We start from the raw sequence: 11697 nt of genomic DNA on the forward strand, positions 1-11697 counted from the left end.
AATTTCATGTTAATTTTTAATTCATAGCTTCAATTTAAATTGGGTTAGCTCAGTTTGTTTAATATATATTCAAGCTGAAGTTAATTCTGCCTGGAAATTAAATTAAGCCAAAATATCGGTTCATGACTTGGCAAGTTTAGCTCTTTTCAAATCTGAGCTAAAATCTCAGCCTACTTATAATTTCATAAAATTACATTAGTAGTATATATTTAAATAACGAATAGTTAAAATAAAATTATTTTAATAAAAATTTAAATTAAAAAAAAAACATGAATTTTGAACCCTTTTAAAATAATATATGTTATGTATTATATTCTCACGTTTCAAAGAACAATCCATGTGCTTTCTTCTTGGCATATAAAGAATAATTTTTTAATAATTATATTTTATGATTTCTATAACATTTGTAATGCTTAAAGAATCAATTTGAAAAATGAGCTTTCTCCTAAATATTTTAAAAAATAATTAATCATAAATCAATCTTATTTTATTAATATATTTAGTATAAAAATTATGATTTTATAACTTTTATGAACTATTTCTTTCATAATAAAAACAATTATTATTTAAACATAATTTCAAATCTTATAATTATTTATTAAGATATATTTTTAGTAATTCTCAACTATAAAAGTTCATTTCAAAATTTAATCAAGTATATAATCAAATTTGGCTCATTTGTTTGAATGAATACAAATTAATCTCAAATTAAAATTTTATTAGCTTCAAATAGAATTCATAAATATTTAAAAATAAATAATATAAAAATAAATAATAAAAATTCAATCAAAATTATATAACTCTCAATCTTCATTTCTTATTCTCCCATATATGTTATATACTTATATGGGCTATTTCCTTCCCTATAAGGTAGGTGGGGTCGGAGGCAACGTGGCAGCACAAGCCTTGTGGGCCTTAGCCTACCAAGAAAAGGGTGCCCTGCACACGCTGGCGCGTGCCGTTTGCCCTATACCACTCTCTCTCTCTCTCTCCCCGTCTGCGATCTTTCTCTTCTCTTCTCTCTTTCATCCATCGTCATCTATACCTCCAATCCAAATACAAATCCATCTAAACCCTAAAACGAAGGATCTAAGAAGAGCGTTGGGACCCTTTCAACTGCTTAATTTCGAAGTATTTCCATATTCGATTGAAGCAGCTCATTGAGGTATCTTCATTTGTTCCCACTCCTCCCAAAAAATCTCAACTTTTACTCCCTTCTCCTTTCTTTGTCAGTTTGCTCTGCGATGATTTTTCTCTTTTTTTTTCCAGTTATTCATCAAGCTTGCGTTTTCGCTCAACTTTTCTCAATTTCTCCCTCTTTCTTTTTCATTGTCTGACAGATAAAAATGGATTTTTGTTGTTTTTTTACAGCTATTTTGATCTTCAACTGTGAACTTTGGACGATTACTTATCATCCTAACTATGAAATTTAGGGTTTTCATGCCTTATATGCGCGTTGAAACCGAGCTTATTTGACAAACAGGATTCATTGATTCAGAACTGAGAACTGAGCATGGTATCAGAAGCTTGCCCGTCTATGGGTCGCGTTGCTGAAAAGCCACTTAATGGGTCAGTTGCTAACTATGGTTTTATAATTATCTGATGTGATCTGTTTTCTGTGATTCATATTCTACATTGATCCCATTACTGTGTTGTATTTGATTAGAAGAAGAACCTGGTCATTTATAATCATTAATCAGCACATAAAACATCTTCCCAGTGGTATCTTAGTACCCATTGACTTAACTAGGAACCACAAAATAATAATCCTCCTTTCAGATTATCAATTTGATGTTTAATCAGCTTAAGCAGTTAGATAAATTAAGGCTCCGTTTGGGACTGTCTTCTTCCTACTTCTTAAAACAGCTTTTGAGTAACTTTTATACTCAAAAAATGTTTTAAGAAGCAGTAAGAAAGCTGTCACAAACAAAGACTAAGGCTTCGTTTGGGACGACTTTCTTGCCGCTTCTTAAAGCAGCTTTCTAATACAAATATTTTAATTTGTGTACTAGAAAGCAGCTTTAAGAAGCAGTAAAAAAGCGGTCCCAAACAAAGTCTAAAACTTTTAATTGTTAACATTGATTACTTCTATGATTTTGGTTTTCTTCATTGTGCATGAGGTTTTTGGCCTATTTTTCTTCAAGCTTATTCAAATTCACCATAATTTGGATGACATTACATGTTATCAATCCTTGTGAGTAAGCTTATGAACTCAAACAAACATTTTCAAACCAAATTGGAAGAAGGTTTAGGTATGTTTCATCAATTTGCCAGAGATATCATATATGATTTCTTTTATAGCTATAGGATTAAACCCTAAATATCCTTATGATTTAGAAAGATGAGAGATCTTTGTGCATCTCTGGCCTTTCAAACTTCCTATAGTAATCATAGTTACTTTTCATGAACATTAGGAGTTCAGTGTTTCTGATGGTTATGAAGAAAAAAGTCTGTTAATTGTGCTATATGGAGCAAACTGACTGAGGGTTTTTTTCCTTATGCAGGTCTGTCCCTGGCAAAAAGATCCGAGGAAAAGTTCCAAAGAAAATACACAAGGCTGAACGAGAGAAGCTAAAACGCGATCATTTAAATGAGCTCTTCTTTGAGCTTAGCCATGCACTTGGTAAATGTTTTCCTAATCATCTGCTTTTGCAACAAAAATCTGTAATTTTAATGAGGTCAACTGTTATTTAGCTCTAAGGCTTCATTTGGACAGCTTTTTTCTTGCTTTATAAGATTGCTTCATAGTACAAAGAAAGCCATTTTAAAAAGCAATACGAAAGCTATCCCAAACGAAGTCTAAAACTGTAGAACAAAGTAAAGTAAAAGAAGATGCTTTTCATAAACACATTCCTTTGTTATTGGAATGGATAATGTAGCACATAATCCAAAGCATCATTATATTCATTTTTTGTGATGATATTTGATATAATTCATTAATTTTCAGATCCTGCTCGGCAGAATAATGGGAAGGCCACCATCTTATGTGATGCTACAAGATTACTAAGGGACCTTATCACACAAGTTGGATCTCTCAAGAAGGAAAATGTTGCCTTATTAAATGAATCTCATTATGTAAGTTACTACATAGATCTTTATATATACTTCTTTATCTATATTGAATTAATGTATTGAATGCCACACAGGTCACAATTGAGAAGAATGAACTGGAAGATGATAATGCTGCCCTCCACGGCGACATCGATCGGCTTCAGAACCAGATTCAGGAGAGCGTCGATCCCCCGCCGATCTCGGAACCCAACTGCTCAGCTTTGCCATCGCAGAACTCATCGGTCGCTCCTGTCTTTGTTCTTCCTTTAAGCCAAGATCTTCAGCAAGCCATTGCTGATGTTGCAGGGCCATTATCTTCACCGAAGCCTTCATCGCATATTAGTAGACCTCATGCAAGGTATCCAACTCCAGATTCATGGTCGCTGGAGTTCCTCTCCAGAAACCTGGAAGCTTCAGGTGGTGCATATTCAAATTGCTGGCAGGAGGGAGTGGATAAAGCTTAATTTGATGAGGATTGACTTTAATGTGTTGTATGTAGCATCAGTTCCAAGCTTTTATTATCAATGTTGAATAAATATATATATTTTGGTTGGCATTCTTGCAAAAATATATCCTATCAAATGACCTAATGTTCTGGTTTTTGAAGATGCATGTCAGTTAGTGATTAGGCTCTATTTTATGCTGTGATGTTGATAGGAAATACTTGATTTCACAAGTAACCCTAATGGGAAATACTTGATTTCGCAAGTAAATGTAGCTATAATTGGTAAAAACAGCGAGAAAAACTCAAGATCTTCGGTGAAAACAATCCAGAATAGTAGATCGTATTATAGGAATCAAATTAAAGCAAACACAAAGCAAAGATACAATTGATCCTCAATACGAGAGGAGGGTCATTCTTTCTCGATCTCTAGATGATGAGTCTAGAGCCCACGACACCAAAGAAAACTCCAAGAGAAATAATAATCAAGCATGTCCTAACCCTCACAACTCCTATTTAATACAATAATTCTCCCAAATCAATTCCTAATTCAAATTTCTCTCTCATGGATAGTCGCCCCCTTCTTTTCCTGTTTGGCCCCCCTAACCGCCGCTCTCTTGCTTTAATTGGCCCCTAGTGAACCCCCCTCGTGATTGGTGGCAAGATTTGAAATAAAGGAGGCGGCATTAGTCCACCTCCTATAAACCCCTGAACCGGCTTTGGCCGGTTCAGGTTGAACTGCGAAGCCGGTTCAGGTTGAACTGGCCTAACAGATGCATTGTAACTTTATGAAACGCAGTCGTCCTTACTCCATATGAATGCGCAAAGTTCTCTCACATGCTATAAAATTACAATGCTGAGAGATTTGGCAACTCTTGGCTTCTCATCATTCTCACAAGTGCATGGCAACTACTAATGTCTGAATTTTTTCTCTAATACAAGCATCATCATCTTACTGAAATAAAATATTACATAAACTGAAACCTGAAGCAGTTTTTTCAATGAAAATAAGAAAATTTCGGAATCAGCAACATCCAGTTTACAAGTCAAAGATCACTAAAGCAAAACATTGAGAAACTATGGAATAAAGAACAGAAAACAATATGTTACAATGTCTGCACTTATAATGCAAGAAATCAAGTCTCTAACTTGCAGGGAGGTTCTTCGATTTGCTTGAAAGAACCCTCACAATAATTGCTAATATCAAAATTCGTCACAGCATGAACTCCTCGGAGCTCAATTGCAGCAATGTCATAGGCTTCAGCAGCTTCTTCCTCGGTTTCTGAATTCGCAAGGCCAGAAAGCACATAGTAAATAAACTCTATGGTAAAAAGGATAAATATTGATTAAGGTTTTATTTGGGACGGCATTTTTAATACTTTTAAAAGCAGCTTTTTAGTACAAAATTTAAAATATTTGTACTAAAAAAACTGTTTTAAGCAGCAGTAAGAAAGCCGTCTCAAACGAACCTTAAATTTAATCTCACCAAATGTTCCAAGATATATGTCTTTGACATCCCTGCTCTCACCAACACGACCAATTCGGGCCTGCCATTTCCCATCTTTCCTTCTTTTAGGTCAAAAGGGAATTTTGTTAGAATCTTTCTACTAAAAGAAGAGGAATGAATCAATTAAGAAGAATATTTTTATGCTCAAATTGACGAAATAAGAAGAATTGGATCAACCTTGTGACTCCTCTGTAAACAGAAGCTCCTCTTGAGAAACAACTACTTTGTCTGGAATATTGATAGCCCAGAGAAACAAATTGCAAATCAATTACTTGTATCGTGAATAAGAATGCCAAATTACTAAAGTTACATAGGAAAAGATCAATCATATTACCTTCTAACATGAACGACATACTCATCCTGAGTCATGGACTCCATGATCTCAAGCTCTTTCTCATACTCAGAAACCTGCAAATAGAAACTTGCAGTTAACCAATATTAAGAACAAATGGCTTACAAATTGATATATATTTAATGATCTTACGGGGAAGTTAAGCTTAGAAGTATGGCTTGGACCACAATATTTAAGAACTGCAAGATCATGTGCTCTAGCTGCCTTCTCCTCAGAGTCATAGCTTCCTACAGGCCAAACAATTTTATAGTCTGTCAGTCACACAAACCAATATTTCAGTATAAACCTTACTGATCACGCTTACCTAAATAAACTGAAGCACCAGCAGAGTAGAATGACCACCACCAGTCGCATTGACAATGCAAGATTCCAGATAAAGATGTGGTTAGAAACAAATATAAAGTAATTTAGGGTTTAGGAATAACTTTGCAAACACTTTTTAGAATCAAAATCAAATGATTAACTTTGAATGAGAATGGAGATTTGTATGTGGCAGTATGGAGTGTCCAGCATGCCTGTCAATTATGAACAAACAATGATTCATGCCAGTGTCAAAACCACTATCCACCCATTCCAAGAGCCCTCCACCCACTGCCAACCTCTCTGAATCTGCTAATTGCTTGAAGTAGATAACTATTACTGTTTGTCAGTAATAGCATACTACAATTTTTCAATAACCAGATGACATCAGGAAGTAATCAGATTGAGAGAGTTCAACAGATGTCTGGTATTAATAAGATTTAGTTTTCAGTAATCATATGCTACCAGAAAAAAGCCATATTAAAATACAAATAGAAACGACAGGGCTAAAAAATAAAGGCGCAATTTTAGAAAGAAGCAAGGTATTTGTTAAAATTAGTTTAAGAAGCATATTTAAAAGAAAATTTAAAAAAGGAGCAAAATAGCTAAATCAATTGGCGTATTCTATGTATTCAGTAAAAAATAATAATTGGCATGGAGAGAGAGAATGTGAAAGAGTGAGAGAGAGAGAAATAAGTAGGCAGAGAGAGAAAAAGGGGAGAGAGAGAGGGCCACATCATGAAAAAACAAGAGAGAAAGATAGATGAAAGATATATATATTATATTATGTAAATTTTATTTTAAATTAAATTACTAATATTAAAAAAAACATTTACATAATATTATATATAAAAAAGTACATCATTCATATCTTTCTCTCTGTTGTCTTTCAATGCCGTTTGGCCCTCTCTCTCCCCCTTTTCTCTCTCCCTCATCTTGTCTCTCTCTCACTCTTACACATTCTCTCTCTAGATGACAATTTTTTTTAACTGAATACGCTGAATCATTTAGCTTATTCAGAAAACGCCGAATCATTTAACATATTCAGAATACGCCAAATGATTTGGCTATTTTGCTCCTTTTTAAATTTTTTTTTAAATGCGCTCCTTAAACTAATTTTAAGAAATGTCCGGCTTCTTTCTAAAATTTGGCCAAAAATAAATTTCATATCTAATAAGTATAATTTGAAAAGGATAGGACTAACCTATAAACGACAGAAAATTCTAGGATCTTAGAGCAACTCTTCAAAAAAAAGAAAAAAAAAAAACTATTGTAGCACGAAATCTTTAAAGATTCAAAATGCACTAATTACATTCACATTGTACAGAACTTTAAAAATCAGTAAAGTTCGAAAAAAACAAATCACAGTTGCATCATAGGTTAATCTTAATCAATTGTGAAAGAAAAAATAGATGGCAAGATGCAGATATTCAAAAATGCCGGAAGAATGGGGGATGGATGTTGTGGAAGAGAAAAGCTGGGAGATGAACGATAAAGAAATTCATGTTAGCATGCATACCTTTTTTTTATAATATCTCTAACTAGCCGTTATGGAATAAAAATATGAGAAATTAGCTATAATAGGAACATTTGGAATCACTTTAGGTGGTTAAATCTATTACTCAAGTGAGGTAAGATTTTTGAACTTGCTCAAGTAAAGAAGCCACACGCCATTAGGAGTTTTCCCACAGCTGCAATGCTAAAATCTCTCATTCACCCAACTTCGGCCCTACTAAAACTAAAGTTGATGGAGAACTTAAGACTCAACATACCGAATTTAAGCAATAAATTGAAACCAATTAACTTGGCTAAATTTTTCAAAAATTATGCACAAATGAGAATTACTAAAACACAATAATAATGAATAGAGAAGAAAGATTCATAAATCCAGCACCACATACTTGGATAAGCTAAGAAGAAAGATTCATAAATCCAGCACCACAAACTTGGATAAGCTAATAATGATGATAGGTATGGCATGCAAAATTTCTTAGGCCAAACCTTAAGCTTAAGAAAGCGAACATTTTACAACAACAACAACAACAACAACAATATCAAGCCTTTGTCCCACTACGTGGGGTCGGCAACATGAATTCTTTTTCACCATTGTGTCATATTAAAAGTTAAATTCTCCTTTAAATCTAATAAAGAAAGATCATTTCTAATATTTTCTAACCAAATCTTTTTAGGTCTACCTCTACCTTTCTTAACATAAGTCAAATCTAATACCTCAACTTTCCTAATGAGAATTAGGAACATTTTACAATTATCCTAAAAATAATTAGTAAAATACCCAACTAAAATCCTATTAGGCTTCCATCGCTAGTAATCAAGGAATATTGGTCATTTCTCCTTCAGAATGAACCAAAACAGCTCGGTAAGTCCATCACTAGAACCCTTCTATGAATCGGATCCTTGTTTTACTGCAGCTTAGGACCGGAAAGGAATGCATAAATATATCTTTCCAGCTCTTTTGATCTAAAACTATAGCACCTATGAGGCTATGAGTAAGACAACATAAAATGCGGTTGGATTTCCAGAAAAAAGCGTATAAGATCTGGATGAAATTGAATCCGAATATTCTATGAAATCGTTGATGTGGTAAGCCAGCCTATACTTTCATGGCATTTCTCTAATTTCAAAGCACAAATTCATATTCACAAGCCAATAATGCAAGAAACAACACTCTGTTTGAACTGATAGTTCAAAATCATAAGCCAGGCATGTAAATTATACCATGTTTTCCCTTCCGCTTTCTGCCTTCTACCTTACAGGTGTTATCCCATAGGTGTGCTTCGAATTTCCCACTCCATTTTAGCCTGAACCATTATACATAAGCAGGAGTTAAGCATTCAAATCGTCATATTCATAAATAATCTCAAAAACTAAGTCTAGAGCTAAGAAGTGAACAATCCACTAACTCACTTAGTGACTCCATGGTAGCATGAAGATCTCGGTACGGCGTATTTCCTCATTGCTGCAGCAAGAAGAGTGCCAACCTTCTTCTCTCCGCTGTTTGCAGGCACCACCGGCATAATTTCCATAGAATTACCTTCTAGAAAACTGGTGTTCTGTCCAGCAAAACTTTCTTGAGCTCCAGCTTCCTGATGGCCCACTGATTGTCCCTCTACCCTATCAGCATCTGGCTGTCCAGATGCTACCGCGCTGGTCTCAAATCCGGAAGGCATAGAAAACGCACTACTATCATTTGGACGAGGCAGACCGATTAAATATTCGGCGTTGCAGTATTCTCGAGATTTCTCAGAGTCGACCAAGCCGTCTCCAACGTCGTTTAAGAAGAGAGACCGATCCTTCTGATTCATAAACGAATCAATAACTTCCTCAGGATCCAGCGACTCCCTCTGTTCAATCATTCGGAAGAAACCAAAAACCTATCGTTCACCGGATGGAAGCGAGATTCGAGAATCCTCAACTAATGATCAGCACGGCCGACGTTTTGGATACTAATCCAGTTGCATCTCTGAGTGGTGTACTTTCAGCGCAGACGGTAGGGTTTAGAAACAGGAGAGGATGGGAAGAACAGGAAGCAAACCTGCGAGGAAGACGAAGTGCGGTAATTTCACAAGGGGTGGCTGGATCCCTGAGCGAGCGAGCGCTGCCTCGCCCTTTGCCAATGTCGGGGCCTTCAAAGAGTGCCTTGAGATCCACGCCGGGCAGATTTTAAAGCACGACCTGTCACGTGGACTGCACCGATCTCCAGGCAACCGGTGTGTGGGGACCTGTCGTACGAAAAATCCTCGATTGAACGCGTGGATCAGAATCTGATTCACTCGTTAAAAATAGCGGATCTCTATGATTTAATAACAAAGAATTTTATGTTATATCCTTATTAAACATTTTTTTTTTGTTAAACTTAAAACATATTAAATGGAGATTTTGCAATTAATAATAATAAAATAGTTGGCAACATAAATAAAATAAAATAAAAATATCTTAAATTTATTTATGAAGTCATTCGTTTTTTAAAGTGAAAAAAATATATATGTTATTGTATCTTTCATATTGATACCTTATTATAAAATTAGTTTGATCGGGCACGAATCTCGAGACAAAATCAAGTCGAAAACTTCAAAAATTAAATCCGGGAGCATCTGAACTCCGATTTCAGTAAACTTATTGTCAAACTGAGCGTCACGAAAATACAAATCCAACGACACCAAATTCAACTCAATTCGAGCCCAAATGAGCCCAAATCAAACACCTGAATGTTGTTGGAAAGTTCGTACCACAATTTGAGTTACCAAATGGTCTCCAATTTTAACGAGCTTGTAGTCGAATCAAACGGATCGACGAGACGAATCCAACGAGCCCAAGATTGCCAAATTCCGACATCATTAAGACCTTCAAATGTCTAACGAACGTTGCACGATCAAGAGATTCAATATCAATCATCCATTCGACCACTCCCTATTTGCCCCTGATCTCACACCTATTTACAAGTTATGCCACTCCATAAAATCTATAAATAGACCCCTCATTTCTCATGAGAGGGGGCCCAAGCAAGAAGAAGAGAAGAGAGAAGGGAATGATAGGAGAGAATAACTCCTCCTCGATCACCGCCAGAGTTCTTCCCGCCGCCGGAGTTCTTCCCGCCGCCCGAGTAACGCCGGAATTCGGCCGGACATCCGGGAAACGCCAGAATTCTTCCTAAGTAACATCAAAGTTCTGCTCGACGCTGAAATTCAATCCAACTTTCAGATGACACCTGAATTTTGCCCAATCTCCTTAGTGACGCCGGAACTCTGCTCAACTTTGTAATTGAGTCTCAACTTAGAAGAGATTCATTGTAATCTGGTCGTCCTAACTTTGTGGACGAATCAGCCTCTTGTATTTCAAACAAAATACTAGTGAAACTATTTCAACTGGGCGAGGCCCCGTGTTTTTTTTCCCTTTCAGGATTTCCAAGTAAAAATTCTTGTGTTATTGTTTCTTCTCTGTTTGTGTGCTAGATATTCGTACAACGCTAAGACGAAAATTTCTTAACTCTACCGCCGCGTATATTCTAGTCTGCAACACATATATTGTCTTTTTTTAATTGAAACAATACATAATAATTATGTACATCAATAATCTATATACTATTTTTTTTTTTTTAATATATGATAAGCATCTATCAAAAAAATATTATGAGTCAATCATATAAAGAATATAAATTATTTAAGATAAAAAAAAATAAAAGCATGAATATAATCTAATTAACAACCATTAGTTTTTCTTTAATTCATTTAAATGAATAATCTAATTTGCTTCGTCTACAAAGATCTGCACCTTCATTCGTTGATCATGTATGAATGAATTGTGTCTCATATGAGTACCGAATAAAAAGTGATGCATCTCTCTCTCATACATCACCCACATCATCAAGAGTGAGATTTAAGTTATGAGTTTAGATTAGTTAATTTTATGTTATATTTTACTTTAATATAAAACTAACTTTTCATAGGTATAAGTCTAGTTGTTTTAATGTATGGATTAGTTAGGTTTATGTATAGTTCATATAGATCACATTTTTTTTTTTTTTGGGTTCATTCAGAGATTTGGGCATTATGATAGATACAAATAAAGAAGAGGTTGTTCAAGTGAACAAATTTAAGGTAAACATATATAATAACCCTTAATTTAATTCTTATTTAGCTAGCACGAGTGAGACTCCTAAAGTTTATATTAGATGAAGCTAGGGATGTCAATATTGGACCCGACCAGAAAATTTCGGGTTCGTGTTGACCCGAACCCGAAGCGGGTTGGGTTCATGTTCAGATTTTCGACCCATTTCAAAAAACGGGTCGGGTTCGGGTTGAACCGGGAACCCGAAAATGACCCGGATGACAAGGTTTCCCGCGTCATTCTGTGGTTCTGCCCAGTCGCGTGACGCGATCCAGCCGCAGGCGCGGTCCCACGGACCCGCGTCCCACAGTCGAGTCTGCCGCGGCGCCTCACGTGGTGCGTCCCGCGGTCGAGTCCGCCAAGTCTACCTCGCGTCCCGCAGTCGAGTCCGTCGTGAGTCCCACGGTCGAGTCCACCGCG

At 35.7% G+C, this 11697-nt stretch overlaps 2 protein-coding genes across 3 annotated transcripts; one reads left to right on the forward strand and one right to left on the reverse strand.

The window, feature by feature from the left end:
- The first annotated feature begins 968 nt into the window (after nt 1–968).
- LOC110096269 (transcription factor BHLH062) lies at nt 969–3657 on the forward strand. 2 transcript variants are annotated; one of them, XM_020822133.2, is made up of 5 exons: nt 969–1165; nt 1434–1569; nt 2505–2623; nt 2948–3075; nt 3147–3657. In XM_020822133.2, exons 2-5 carry the CDS (start codon nt 1514–1516, stop codon nt 3513–3515), a joined length of 672 nt encoding a protein of 223 aa, XP_020677792.1. In that variant the 5' UTR covers nt 969–1165; nt 1434–1513; the 3' UTR covers nt 3516–3657. The 2 variants fall into 2 exon arrangements, with proteins under 2 accessions (XP_020677792.1, XP_020677790.1); XM_020822131.2 differs by having other exon boundaries at nt 1484–1569.
- An 811-nt stretch (nt 3658–4468) lies between these two features.
- Nucleotides 4469–9309, reverse strand: LOC110096264 (AP2-like ethylene-responsive transcription factor AIL1). Its single transcript, XM_028692461.1, has 9 exons — nt 9206–9309; nt 8578–9133; nt 8389–8471; nt 5657–5665; nt 5485–5579; nt 5335–5408; nt 5178–5228; nt 4980–5062; nt 4469–4775 (listed from the first exon to the last, which is right to left on the reverse strand). Exons 2-9 carry the CDS (start codon nt 9024–9026, stop codon nt 4630–4632), a joined length of 990 nt encoding a protein of 329 aa, XP_028548294.1. The 5' UTR covers nt 9027–9133; nt 9206–9309; the 3' UTR covers nt 4469–4629.
- Between the last annotated feature and the right edge of the window lie 2388 nt (nt 9310–11697).

Source organism: Dendrobium catenatum, unplaced genomic scaffold, assembly GCF_001605985.2.
Source record: "Dendrobium catenatum unplaced genomic scaffold, ASM160598v2 original_scaffold_209899, whole genome shotgun sequence".
NCBI lineage: Eukaryota > Viridiplantae > Streptophyta > Magnoliopsida > Asparagales > Orchidaceae > Dendrobium > Dendrobium catenatum.

Excerpts from the sequence above, each read along its gene's own strand:
- LOC110096264 (XM_028692461.1), bottom strand. The coding sequence starts at position 9,026 with ATGATTGAACAGAGGGAGTCGCTGGATCCTGAGGAAGTTATTGATTCG. Across the intron at positions 8,472-8,577 it reads TGCTACCATGGAGTCACTAA|GCTAAAATGGAGTGGGAAAT; the intron begins GTGAGTTAGTGG and ends ATAATGGTTCAG. Across the intron at positions 5,063-5,177 it reads GTTTACAGAGGAGTCACAAG|AAGGAAAGATGGGAAATGGC; the intron begins GTTGATCCAATT and ends TTGACCTAAAAG.
- LOC110096269 (XM_020822133.2), top strand. The coding sequence starts at position 1,514 with ATGGTATCAGAAGCTTGCCCGTCTATGGGTCGCGTTGCTGAAAAGCCA. Across the intron at positions 1,570-2,504 it reads GCTGAAAAGCCACTTAATGG|GTCTGTCCCTGGCAAAAAGA; the intron begins GTCAGTTGCTAA and ends TTCCTTATGCAG. Across the intron at positions 3,076-3,146 it reads TATTAAATGAATCTCATTAT|GTCACAATTGAGAAGAATGA; the intron begins GTAAGTTACTAC and ends AATGCCACACAG.